General features: G+C 40.2%; 1 protein-coding gene across 1 annotated transcript in view; it reads left to right on the top strand.

Annotated features, from left to right (window-relative positions):
- LOC132184695 (uncharacterized) overlaps nt 1–10,017 on the top strand; it is a 10,119-nt gene extending 102 nt beyond the window's left edge. Inside the window, exons 1-5 of the mRNA XM_059598421.1 lie at nt 1–232; nt 322–1,170; nt 2,432–2,540; nt 3,579–3,714; nt 9,548–10,017. The exon at nt 1–232 is cut by the window's left edge and continues 102 nt beyond it. Coding sequence (XP_059454404.1) covers nt 132–232; nt 322–1,170; nt 2,432–2,540; nt 3,579–3,714; nt 9,548–9,675 — 1,323 coding nt within the window. The 5' untranslated portion in view covers nt 1–131 and the 3' untranslated portion in view covers nt 9,676–10,017. The remainder of the gene's footprint in view (nt 233–321; nt 1,171–2,431; nt 2,541–3,578; nt 3,715–9,547) is intronic.
- Nucleotides 10,018–12,500: the final 2,483 nt, after the last annotated feature.

Raw genomic sequence — 12,500 nt, 5'->3', positions numbered from 1 at the left:
TGAGTTCCCCACCACCCCCCACCACCAGTGGAGTGGACTCTGACTCTTGAGGGGGAATTCTCGAAGTTCAACTTTTTTACACCCTCCACCTTCGTCCATGCTTTTACAATACCTTTTCTTCTCCAGCTTTAATGGCCACCTCCATTTCCCACCTCTTACTCTCTCCAAAGCCCCCTTTTTTACCGCTATACCCTTCTCTTCCCTTCTTCTCACCTCTCACGCTCCCACCCAGGCAAGCTCTCTCTCTCTGTCTCACACACATAAACGCACACGCACACGCTGGCACACAGGCAGTTTCTGATCTATCTGTTTCCATTGCAGGTCTCCCAAGCTCCTCTGCTGTCTCTCCGTCAAACAGCAAGCAAATGAGCAAATATCCACCACCCAAAGCGACGCTGCTAACACTCTCCGTGTCGCTTTTGCCGCAGGCGGCACCGGTGGCCACATATACCCGGCGGTCGCCATAGCAGACGAGCTCAAAATCGCCAACCCCACCGTCCAAATCCTGTTCTTAGGCATACCCAATAGCATGGAAAGCGCCGCTATCCCCTCCTCCGGCTATGTCTTCGCCTCCATCCCCGCCGCGCCATTGGCCCGCCCTTTCGTCTCCTTCCAAAACCTCTTGCTCCCCATACGTTTGATCAAAAGTCTGATCCAAAGTCATAAAAAACTGCGCGAGTTCGATCCCCATGTTGTCATCGGTACCGGCGGGTACGTCTCGTTCCCAGTTTGCCTCGCCGCTGCGCTGAATGGCATTAAGCTTGTGATCCAAGAGCAGAACTCGGTGCCCGGGATAGCAAATTGGCTTCTTTCTTTCTTGGCGGACGTGGTTTTCGTGGCCTTTAACTCGACCATTGACTGTTTTCCAAGGAAGAGTAAATGTGTGGTGTGTGGGAATCCGGTGAGGTTGGCGTTGAGGCAGGATGTGCCGAAGGCGGTGGCAAGGTTGAAGTTCTTTCCGAAGTCTGGAAAGGCGGGGGTTTCGGAGGGAAAGGTTTTGTTGGTGCTTGGAGGGTCTTTGGGTGCTAATGCTATTAATATTGCTTTGTTGAATTTGTATTATATGCTGTTGGAAAACGAGAAATTGTATATTATATGGCAGACAGGGGTGGAGTCATACAATGAGATGGAGAGCCTCGTGAAAAATCACCCGCATTTGTATCTGACGCCGTAAGTAGTCTTCTGGTATGAATGGGATGCTATCCATTTGTTGGTCTATTTATTTTTCAAATCTTTTAGATTTTTGAGTATTTTTTCTAGTGCCATTGCTTGCTGGCTTATTGGTTTGAATCAAAGTCGGTACATTGGTTACCACTTTTATGATGAAAGATACTCTGCTCCAGAAGGAGATAGTGAGAAGCACACGATGTAATTAAATCTGTTTTTTCTGCGTGACCATGAAGAAGCGTGAAACTTGTAACTACCAAGATTGATTCTTTTATATTCATTGCTTTAGATGTTATTGGAGATTAACTGCAAAACTATGAATTTCAAAAGATTATTCCATATCATTGAAAAGAAAGTTGGAAAGCTGCTTTGGGAAAAAGATATATTTTACTTTTAAGATGTACGAAATAAGTCACTTCAAAATAAACAGAGGAGTGTGAGTTTTGTTATTCTGTTGTCAAGAACTTGTTTAAACTTTTTAGGATCTTTCCATGTATCCATCTCTTTGTGCTAAGGAGCTGCTTTGCATGATTTCTCATATATGTACACCACCCCCCGCCCCCCCCCTAATATCATCAATCAAAAAGAGGTCTTTGTTTCTGGGCTGGCTTGTAACATACATTTTTTGGAGATTTCAGTTCACCATTTAGGCATGTCTGTTGTAATATATTTCTGTATATGGCAATCCATCTGTGACTTTGCCTCGCCTTGGGCCTTTGCCTAACCCTGATATCCTCTCTCCTATTCATGCCTGCATATTGCTTTCAGGTGGGCGTTTCCACCTCACTAAATGCCTGTACAATACTGTACTTTACCCGCCATATGCTTTGCTCACCATACGGTTTGCCCCTCTAATGTTATAAACTTAATATAAGTTTTGGCTCAGAGCAATGAATATGATCAATGTGGTAAAATCACTCAGATTAGTGAAACTAATCAAATAATAGTCCAACAATGCTGATGGAGATTCATGTTATTCTGAAGCACTCACCGCTGCTTTTCATTGTTTAATTTAAGTTCTAGATATATTCTGCTTTATTTGTAGTGATCTTTAAGCATTTATATGCACTCCTGTTCTAGAATCATAGTGATAATTTACTCATCAATATTTTCAAATTCAACTTCAATAATTTGTATCTCTTCTATAATTCTTTTTTTATTTGTTTTAATTGATGAAGCTCAGATAAAAGGGTTATCTTTATGTGTAATAAACAGTCTATTTCCTCTAAACTCCTTTAGTCTAATGTATGCCTGTTTTATGAAGGTTTATGCATTCTATGGACTTGGCTTATGCAGCCGCAGACCTTCTCATTTCTAGAGCTGGTGCTATGACTTGTTATGAGATCTTGGCCACTGGGAAACCTTCCATTCTGGTAATTTGGAGCTCCATATAATGTCTTGTAATCTAATTTGACAAATCAAGTAGGAGAGTGCTTTTATTATTTGGCCTTTCATGACAGGTTAATATCTTTGTCTAGTAACCCTGCACCAAAAGTTTAGATGGAAAGAAAAATTGTATGAAGTTTGAACTAATTCATCTAATATTTTATCTTGTAAATTTTGATGACGTACGAATAGTTAAACAGGTCCAACTTTTCCTATGAAGACTCAAGAGATTAGAAAATAAACAAAAAAAACATACATAAACGGTCGTAAGTATTAAAAAGTAAATCTACTTTTTCATGTGTTGCGAAGACATTTATATGAGATTTTCAATGCGTCAAAGTGTCTAGTGCAAGTCTCTTGAGCATCTGAGATTAAAAAGTCAATAAATTAGGGACAGATATGTATCCAAGAAGTATTGGGAAAGTGTTGGTCATTGTGCTCGTTCAAAGGTTCAAACATATTATACTAAAAATTGTATGATGTTATGCACAATGAGGCTTCTTTTTGAATATGTCTGTACTCTATGATGCTGCTCAGGTTTTGTCTGCAATACTGGACCAATGAAGAGCATCTGACTGACATGTCTTTTTCTTGATTCTTGAAATTCATTAGCCATGACTACAATAATCATAAAGTGTAAATTACATAGTAATTATTCATGATAGTGCACAGTATAATGCATACAATTCACACAAAAGCCACTGTTGAAAACGATTACAGTTGATATTATTGCAAAATAAATCCTTGAGAATAAAATTATGATGGCTTGTGTGATGTCCCACAATATAATAATGTTCCAATCTCTCTCTCTCTCTCTCTCTCTCTCATGTCCAAAAGTAAAGAGACATCCACACCCCCCCCCCCCCCTCCTAAATTAATGCCTCTATTTTCATCTTATATGACATTTATTCACCCTGCATGCCAAACTCACCTTCCAGTCATGGTTTCAGTTTTTACATGCCCTTAATGGGTTGGTTTTATTGCCTGTGAAGAAAAATGTATAATATTTCTTTCTGACTCTGTAGATACCATCCCCAAATGTTGCTGAAGGACATCAATTCAGAAATGCTTCTTTAATGGCAGATTTAGCAGGTTCCAGGGTTATAACTGAAGATGAACTTGATTCAACCACCCTTGCTCTTGCAATTGAAGAGATATTAGGTACGAGAATCTGTTGCCTCGTTTTCATTCGTGGAAATCAGGGTCTGGAAGTCATGATTACTGTACTGTAATGAGATTAAAGAACTCTAAATTGCCTTTCAAATCATAATTGGATCTGAATTCCCCAGATTTTTTTTATATACTGCAACTCTAAAATACTTTGTGTCGTGCCATTGTCCTTTACTGAGCTAAATTTAGAAACTTTTTAGTTTGCATGAAATCCTAGAAAGATGAGATTGCGGAGTGCATTAGGATCTTTAAGTTGCGAATAGGATGAAGAGGCTATGGTTTAGTCCAAACAGCTGATTACTACAGACTGCATTGGTGGTGCCCGGAATCATCTATATGACCTAGCAAATTTGCATTTTAGCCAACATAAGTAGGTACTAGGGCAACCAAAAGGGACAACGTTTAGCTGTCATTCTTTATCTCCCTCCAATGTGGAAACTGTCGATAAGACAAACAATTATATGACAACTTTTTTTTTTGATAAGTAATAGTCAATCTTATTGAAAGCGTTCAGGCGCCCCCAAGTACACCAGGAGTATACAAAAGGATCACTTAGCTAGAAAGGGAAAAGCGAGCAAGAAAATTATCATAATTAATCGACATCGGAAAAACATGTGCAACAGTCCAAAGGTACAAAGTGTGAAAGCAAGAGGATAATATGTCTTCCAATGACCCCTCCAAGTCCTAAAAAACACCTATTATTTCTCTCCCTCCATAAACACCGAAAAAAGCAAGTGGGCACCATCTTCCAAACCGCGGCACTTCCCCTCCTCCTTGAAGACAAACCAACAGTCGAGTAATTCAGAAACTCGTCTTGGCATCACCCAAGACAACCCAAACCGACCAAAAAGGCACTCCACAAAGCATAAGCTACCTCGCAATGAAGAAGAAGATGATCCACCGTCTCCTCACTTCTCTTGCACATACAACATCTGTTTGTCACAATCACATGCCGCTTCCTGAGGTTATCTAGAGTCAAAATTTTGCCCAAAGCTACCGACCAAACCAAGAAGATCGCCCTCGGAGGCGCTTGTGTGCGCCACACACTCTTCCAAGGGAATCGCCTCCCTTCAGTAGTTGCCAAGGAAGCAAAGAGAAGCTTGACCTTGAAACGGCCTCTTTTGGAGGAGATCCACCACAACCTATCTTCACACCCTCGTCTCACTCGAGCAGAATGCAACACCTGAAAAAAAGAGGCAAATACCTCCACCTCCCAATCATGAGCCTTTCTAGAAAAACTAACGTTCCACTGATTAGAGCCACCCAACACCTCCAAATGTGCCGCAACTGAGGCGTCTTTCGCACAAGCAATACTAAATAAACTTGGGAAAGCTATCTTGAGAGCCGTATCACCACACCACAAATCATGCCAGAATCGAACCCTAGTCCCATCCCCTACCTCCATTCACGTGAAGCCTTTGAAAATGTCCCACCCTTTCCTCATGCTCTTCCATAACCCGACCCCAAAAGTTCCTCCCGTCTCCATGGAGCACCACCCTCCCCATAAACTTCCAAACTTCGCATCCACTGCAACCCTCCACCAAGTATCTCTCTCCAATCCATAACGTCACAACCATTTCTCTAGCAGAGCGCGATTGAACACCATTAAGTTCCTAATACCCAATCCGCCCTCCTTAATCGGAGTGCAAACCTTTGACCACTTCACCAGATGGTACTTGAATTCTTCGCCTAGCCCACCCCATAAGAAATTTTGCTGTATCTTCTGAATGCGCTTAGCAACACTAGCTGGAATAGGGAAAAGAGACAAAAAAGTAAGTAGGCAAGTTGGCGAGAGTGCTCTTGATAAGCGTGACCCTGCCCCCTTCGACAAATACAACCTTTTCCAACCGGCCAACCAACGTTCTATCTTCTCAATAACTTCATCCCAAATATGCTTGGCCTTAAAAGAGGCCCTCAACGGCAAACTAAGGTACTTTACTGGCAAAGAGGCAACCCCACACCCTAGAATACTGGCTAACCTGTTCACTTGCTCCACATTCCTCACAGGAATTAACACCGACTTAGCCAAGTTAACCTTTAGACCGGAAGCAGCTTCAAAAAGCAAAAATAAACTCTGCAAATAGCGTAACTGGGCGGGCATGCATTGCAAAAAATCAAGGTATCATCAGCAAACAAAAGATGAGAGAACGTAGCATTACAGACTTTGAAGCCTTCTATTAGCCCCCCACTAACTGCCGCCGAAATCATCCTGCTTAAGGCTTCCATTACAAAAACAAACAGCAGAGGAGACAGGGGGTCCCCTTATTTCAAACCCCTGGAACTGCTAAAAAAATCATTATGAGAACTATTGACCAGAATCGAGAACCGCATCAAAGAAATGCAATGTTCTATCCAAGAGCACCAAATCCCTCCAAATCCACATTTCTTCAGCAAATATAACAAGAAATCCCAATTCACATGATCATAAGCTTTTTCTAGATCCATTTTGCAAATAACCCCTGACTCCCCCGATCTCAACTGACTATCAAGGCATTTATTAGAAATCAAGATAGGATCTAGAATCTGCCTACCCTTGATAAAAGCACTTTGCGACTGGAGTATAATCTTATCCAGAACTACCTTCAGTCTATTTGCTAAGACCTTGGCTATGATTTTGTAGATACCTCCCACAAGGCTAATCGGCCGAAAGTCTTTGAGGTTGATACCGCCAGGAACCTTTGGAATAAGAGAAATGAACGAAGCATTAAGGCTTTTCTCGAACATCCCTCCTACATGAAATGCACTAAACACCTTCATAATATCCTCCCTCACGACCTCCTAGCAAGTCTGAAAGAAGGCCATAGAAAACCCATCAAGGCCCGATGCATTATTGCCATTCATTTTAAATACTACCTTTCTAACCTCATCCTCTTCAAAGTCCCTCTCCAACCAACTAGCTTCAACCTCTGAAATGGAATCAAAAGAAACACCATCAACCATAGGCCTCCAACGGCATTGCTCAGTAAAAGGTTTTTGATAGAACTCCACAATGTGCTCACTAATTTCGGTCGGATTTGAAGAGGGATTGTCTCTAATCATAAGAGTATCTATAGAGTTGTGTCTTCTATTCGAGTTGGCTATGGAGTGAAAGAATTTAGTACACTTATTGCCTTCTTTCATTCACATCACCCTAGATTTCTGCCTCCAACTCACCTCCTCCATAAGGATGCAATTCTCTAACTCTCGAACCACCTCTGCCTTCCTCATAACCTCCTCCACATCCAAGGCCCTACTTCCTTCATTCACATCTATTAACCGGAGCTCTTCAAGAAGCATCCTCTTAGTCCTACCAATGTCGCCAAACACCTCCTCATTCCAAGTCTTCAAATTCATCTTCAGGGCCTTGAGCTTGCAAGCAAGAACAAAGCTCGGCGTACCATGAAACACATATGAGTCCCACCAGTGTTTCACTAGAGCCACAAACCCTTCCACTTTAAGCCACATATTTTCGAATTTGAACAGTCTTTTCCCCCTTAACACATCCCCCAACTCAAGAATGATTGGGAAATGATCCGAGCATAGGACCCTTGGAAACCACGCCTCCAACTCTGGGGAAACAAGAAACCAATCAATCCTTGACCACATAGGGGGATCATTAGAAATCGACCAAGTAAACGAACCCCCGATCAGGGGAAGATTCATAAGCCCTTGTTCAGAAATAAAGTTCGAAAATTCCATTATAGCCAAATCTAGATGAACTTCACCTGATCTTTCACTAGGGAACCGAGTGACATTAAAATCACCCCCAATGCACCACGGCATATCCCACCAACTAATAACACCAGCCAACTCCTCCCAAATGAGCCTTCTATCCCTGGTGAGGTTCGGACCATAAACCCCTGCAAAAGCCCAAACAGAATGATCCCCAATATTCCTGAAAGACACCACCAGTGTGTAATTCCCTACACAAACATCGACCTTCTCCACCACCCTGTTATCCCACATAATCAAAATACCACCCGAAGCCCCTCTAGAATCCAAACAACACCAATCCACATGATTCTGCCCCCATAAGCTATGGATAATATTGCGAGACATACCCTGAATCTTGGTTTCTTGAAGACAAACAATATCTACTTTCCAATCTCTGAGCAAATTACTCACCCTCAAATGTTTATCCCTCTTGTTCTACCCTCTCACATTCCAAGACAGAATGCTTAGCTTCATAAGGCTACTACATGCCCCCTCCCCTTCATATTGCCATGGCTAGAGCTCATATTTCTAGCGTCATAATTCACTGAGCACTCCAAATTCCTAACCTCCCTCTTGCCCTTAGTGCCGCTGCTCATATTCATCACCATCGCATTATTCCTCCATTCCTCTTCTAAAAAAGTTAATAGAGCTAACAATTGCAGCTTATGACCCGTGTACGAAATTCCCACAATCGGATAAATCTCGTTAGCACATTGAATAACCCAGTCCGAATAGCCCAACGCACCCCCTGTAGTAAGACCATACGTATTCAAAGGAGAAGGCACATCGACCTCACAAGGAACCTGAACTTCATCTCGTGTCTCAGCCACCCTGTCATCCTCTCCAACAGACTAGCCAGCTTCACGCATCTCCACCTGTTTTGAACACCCGAGTCCTATACTTGTATGGGCCCCATCGGGTGGGTGGGAGTAACTAGGATAACCAACAAAAAACCCTTGTTCCTGAGGAATGCCCATCCCCTCACTAACTTGAGCGCCTTCCTGATTCCCAACACCATGAGACCAAGGCACCAAATCTCTAACCTCAATCATTGGAGATGATATCTCTGACGTCGTCTGATGCGCGGCCTCCTCCCCACTGAACAACAACACAGCCTTCGGCGAAATCAGGGACTCACCGGCCTTAATTCACGAACCCATCCCGCCAGAGTCCTTTCTAGACACGGTCAATTCTGGATCGACTGTGAGAGCTACCGGCGATGGCTTCTCTGTCGAAATCTGAGAGGAGCCTGCCTTTCCCCTGGCCAATAGCGTAATCGCCGGTAAACTCTGATGATCTCCGGCACCACCTAACGAGACCTCACCACCGGGAAGAGCTCCAGGTGAGTCCATGAGAGTTATAGGAACGGTGGCGGGGGCTTCCGTGACTGTCGGCGACCTTGTCACTAAGCGCGTGCCACCTTTCGAAGACGATGCCCCTGGGTCTCCTGTTCAACCCTCACGCCATTTCATCGATGACCCGCTTATAGGTGTCGGGTGAGAAAACTGCATTCTCTTCCCAGTGGGTCCAGAAGAACCATGGTACTCCTAGCCTATACCCGAGCCCACAACAGATTTCAACTTATAAATAGACACCTTCCTCTTTGCCTTGACAACTCATTGATGGTTTTATGCTTACTTGTGAAGATACATGGATCAGGTGAGATTGCTTCCTATAACATTTTGGTTCTTAAGCTTCGGTGCCATTACCCACCATTGCTTTTCCTGAAGTTGCTTCCTCAAATACTTTGCCTGGTGTTGCTTGTGGTTCTTAAACAAATAGAAAGGCCTACACCAGTATTGTTTCCTCTAATGTTTTACCACATTAAAACTTCATATGGCTGTGGCATGTAATTTTGGTTGTGGCATCCTTTTTTTTGTTTGACTTGAACATGAAGCCCTCACATTTATAGTTCTTTGCAACTTCCCATAAAAGCTTTGAAACTATATATTCAACAATCAAATAATACAGGTTGAGTGTACTTCTGATTCTTTCAATATCATTGTGGCATACATGTGTTTGTGTGTTTATATTGTGACAATAATGTTCGACAAATTGCTAACATAGTATTTCCTGTAGAAAAAAACAAAAACTTAATATATTTCTGTAAAATTGTTTTCGCATTTGGCAGGGGATGAGAGAAAGATGGCAGATATGTCTGAGAGGGCTCTCAAAATTGCAAAGCCCTATGCCTCTGCGGAGATTGCTCAACACATTTTATCTTTAGTCAACTTTTCAACGGCAAAGGAGAAGCACTAAATACTCTGCTTGTCAATGGACCAGGCTGTAAGTTTTGCTTGTGGCATTCAATTTGTTGTCTAACAAAGCAGTGGAAATTTTCTTCACAAGAAGTCAGATGTTTAAATTGAGATGAAATGACTTGTCATAAGGCTAGGATCACAAAAATCCCTCTTCTTGTTTCTTTCAATTGCTTATTCTTTAGCTGTACAAGAGATGCTTTTCTCGGTGTTTGTTCTTCATTTATTGTTTGATTCGAAAGAGTATCCAACAAAAGTGATTTGATTGGATGGTTGTAGCCATTGGAGTTCTTTTCTCTGTATCATTTGATTAGACTAATTGAAAATTCCAACTCGTTTTTTATTTGTAAGTATATTAATGGGGACATGAACATTATTAAAAAAATCATATGCATGTCCCATGTTAATTAAAAAAATAATGTGCTTTTGATGTAGGGTACCTAGCAAGTAATCAAGGCAAGAGCACAAGCTACATTTCTTAAAGGTTGCCGCAAAAGTAAGCAACCATATGCTAGTATGTACACACAACAATGAATTGACAAGCAAATTATTGAGTGCCTGCTTGGGATTGTATTGGGAATAGAGCTTTTGTTTATAGAAAAAGCCTCATTTTCAAACTTCCTCCAAAATGCAGTTTTAGGCTTTTTTAAGAAAAAAAGTCAAACAAAAAGTGGTTTTTTTTTTTTTTTTTTTAAGTTTTTTACCGAATCGACTCATTTTTATTTGGCACAACTTGTTAAGTACTAAAAATACTTTTTAAGCTCCTTAACTTAATTTCAAATAGGTTCTAAGTGAATAACATGCAAAATTGTTTAGTCTTGAAGAAGATATTTAGAAATTATAAGAGTGTTTCTGATCGAAATGCGTTAAGTATAAGATATCCACTTGGTTAGAGTGCTCTACGTTTTCTGAACATCTTTTTAAGGCACTTGGTAGATCAGCATATCTTTTAGGAGCAAATGGTAGCAGTCAATTGTATAAGTAACATCAAAGTTGTTATGCAACTTAAACGAAAATGCTACATATATTTCAAGTGCTCATAGTTGGGTGCTACATGTAGCATTTAATGGCAATTTTCAATGTCAAGTTAAGAGTGAACGCTTCAGAGTATGTGTAACACTCCTCAACTTCAAAACGTCCCACTCTCATGTGACAAATTTTCTTTTTTCCTAGCAAATGATCGAGAATACTTGGTCTAAGAGATCCCAATTATGTAGAACTTTACAAGTTTGTGACTTGAAAAGAGAAAGAGAGAAAAGACCAATCACTTCGAGGGAGTCTAGTATTTTAACCTAGAACTTTAACTTTATTGCTTTTCATAATAAGAAGTCCATGAGACATAAACCTACTAAAACTCTCAGAACTTAATTAATATGGATTTAATAAGGAAACATTTTAAAATTGGTCATGAGCTTGGACCTTGCCAAACAATTTCCTATGATTTAAAAAGTGACAAATCACTATATGTGGTATACCTATTTAACAAACTATTCCCTCCGTATAAATTCCGGCTATTTTTCCATTGAAGTCATTTTAAAATTGCACATTTACCCTAAAAGATTAAAAAATCAAAAGAAAAGGCTACTAGTAGTTGATAATAACTTGAAAGTGTTTATTATTTTTTTTATTAAAATAAGCGATGTCGTATTATGTTTTATTCTAATTCTTTCATTTTATATTTTATTGTGAAAGATTGTTCATGTACAATCTTAAGCTGATAAAGATATATTAATGCAAGTCATTTAATAAAATAGTTGTTGTGATTATGTTGTGTGTGGTGATTTCCTTAACCTTGGTTGGTGAAGAGAGCTTCCTAGGCACTGCTGTGTGCTTTGTCGTGGCCTTACTTCGGAAGGATTCCCCATAAAAAAAAAAGGTTTTATAATGGGTCTCTCTCTATGATACAAGCAATTGGGCACACGAGATTCCGCGAGTGTGTATTTGTCAAGTGTGGTAGAAGGCTGAAATGGTGAAACCATTGGGGTGTGAAAAATTAACATTGTCGGGTCCTGGTATAAAAAGTTGTGTTTTTATAGCGACGGTAAAAAATTGGGTCAATAACTTTTTTGATATTTCGGTTTGAATGTTTTTATTTTTTTTTCTCCCTATGTTTTAAAATTAAACAAATTTGGTACCTCACTTATGCGAAAAAACAAAATCAATATCTCCATTAGTTTTTGTCAATCCCACTTAACGGAATTCCACGTCATCCCCATTAATATTACGACACGTGTCCTAAAAATTAAAAATAATAAATAATAGGGTTAAATACCTTATTCACTCATGTGGTTTAACTTTTTTTATTTTTTGACCCCTAGGGTTTACTTTTTATCACAGGAGGTCCTTTTGGTTTGTCTAAAGACGGAGATGGTCCATCCGTCCAAAATTTGATAGAACAACATGGCAGCACCAATCACGGTTTAACACATGTCCATATAATTAATTAATTAAAAAAAATTAAAAAAAATTAAAAACATTAAAAAAAATATATTTAATTAAATTTTTATTTTTTTATTTTTAAAAAATAGTTTCATTACTTGGGGTGGAGCACACCCTTTGGGCCACTCCCAAATGACCAAAGAGCTACCCCCCCCACTCTTTTTTAAAAAAAATTAATTAAATATAATTTTACTGCTTTTTAATTACTTATATGGACACATGTCAAACCGTGATTGGTGCTAACGTGGCGTTCCGTCAAATTTTGGATGAAGGGACCATTTCTGTCTATAAACAAATCAGAGGGACCTCATGTGAAAAAAAAGTATACCCTGAGGGTCAAAAAATAAAGAAGTTAAACCACATGGGTGAATAAAGTATATAACCCTA

Source organism: Corylus avellana, chromosome ca6 (assembly GCF_901000735.1).
Source record: "Corylus avellana chromosome ca6, CavTom2PMs-1.0".
Taxonomy (NCBI): domain Eukaryota; kingdom Viridiplantae; phylum Streptophyta; class Magnoliopsida; order Fagales; family Betulaceae; genus Corylus; species Corylus avellana.
The sequence above is the reverse complement of the archived record's forward strand: the minus strand, read 5'-3'. Positions and strand labels throughout refer to the sequence as shown.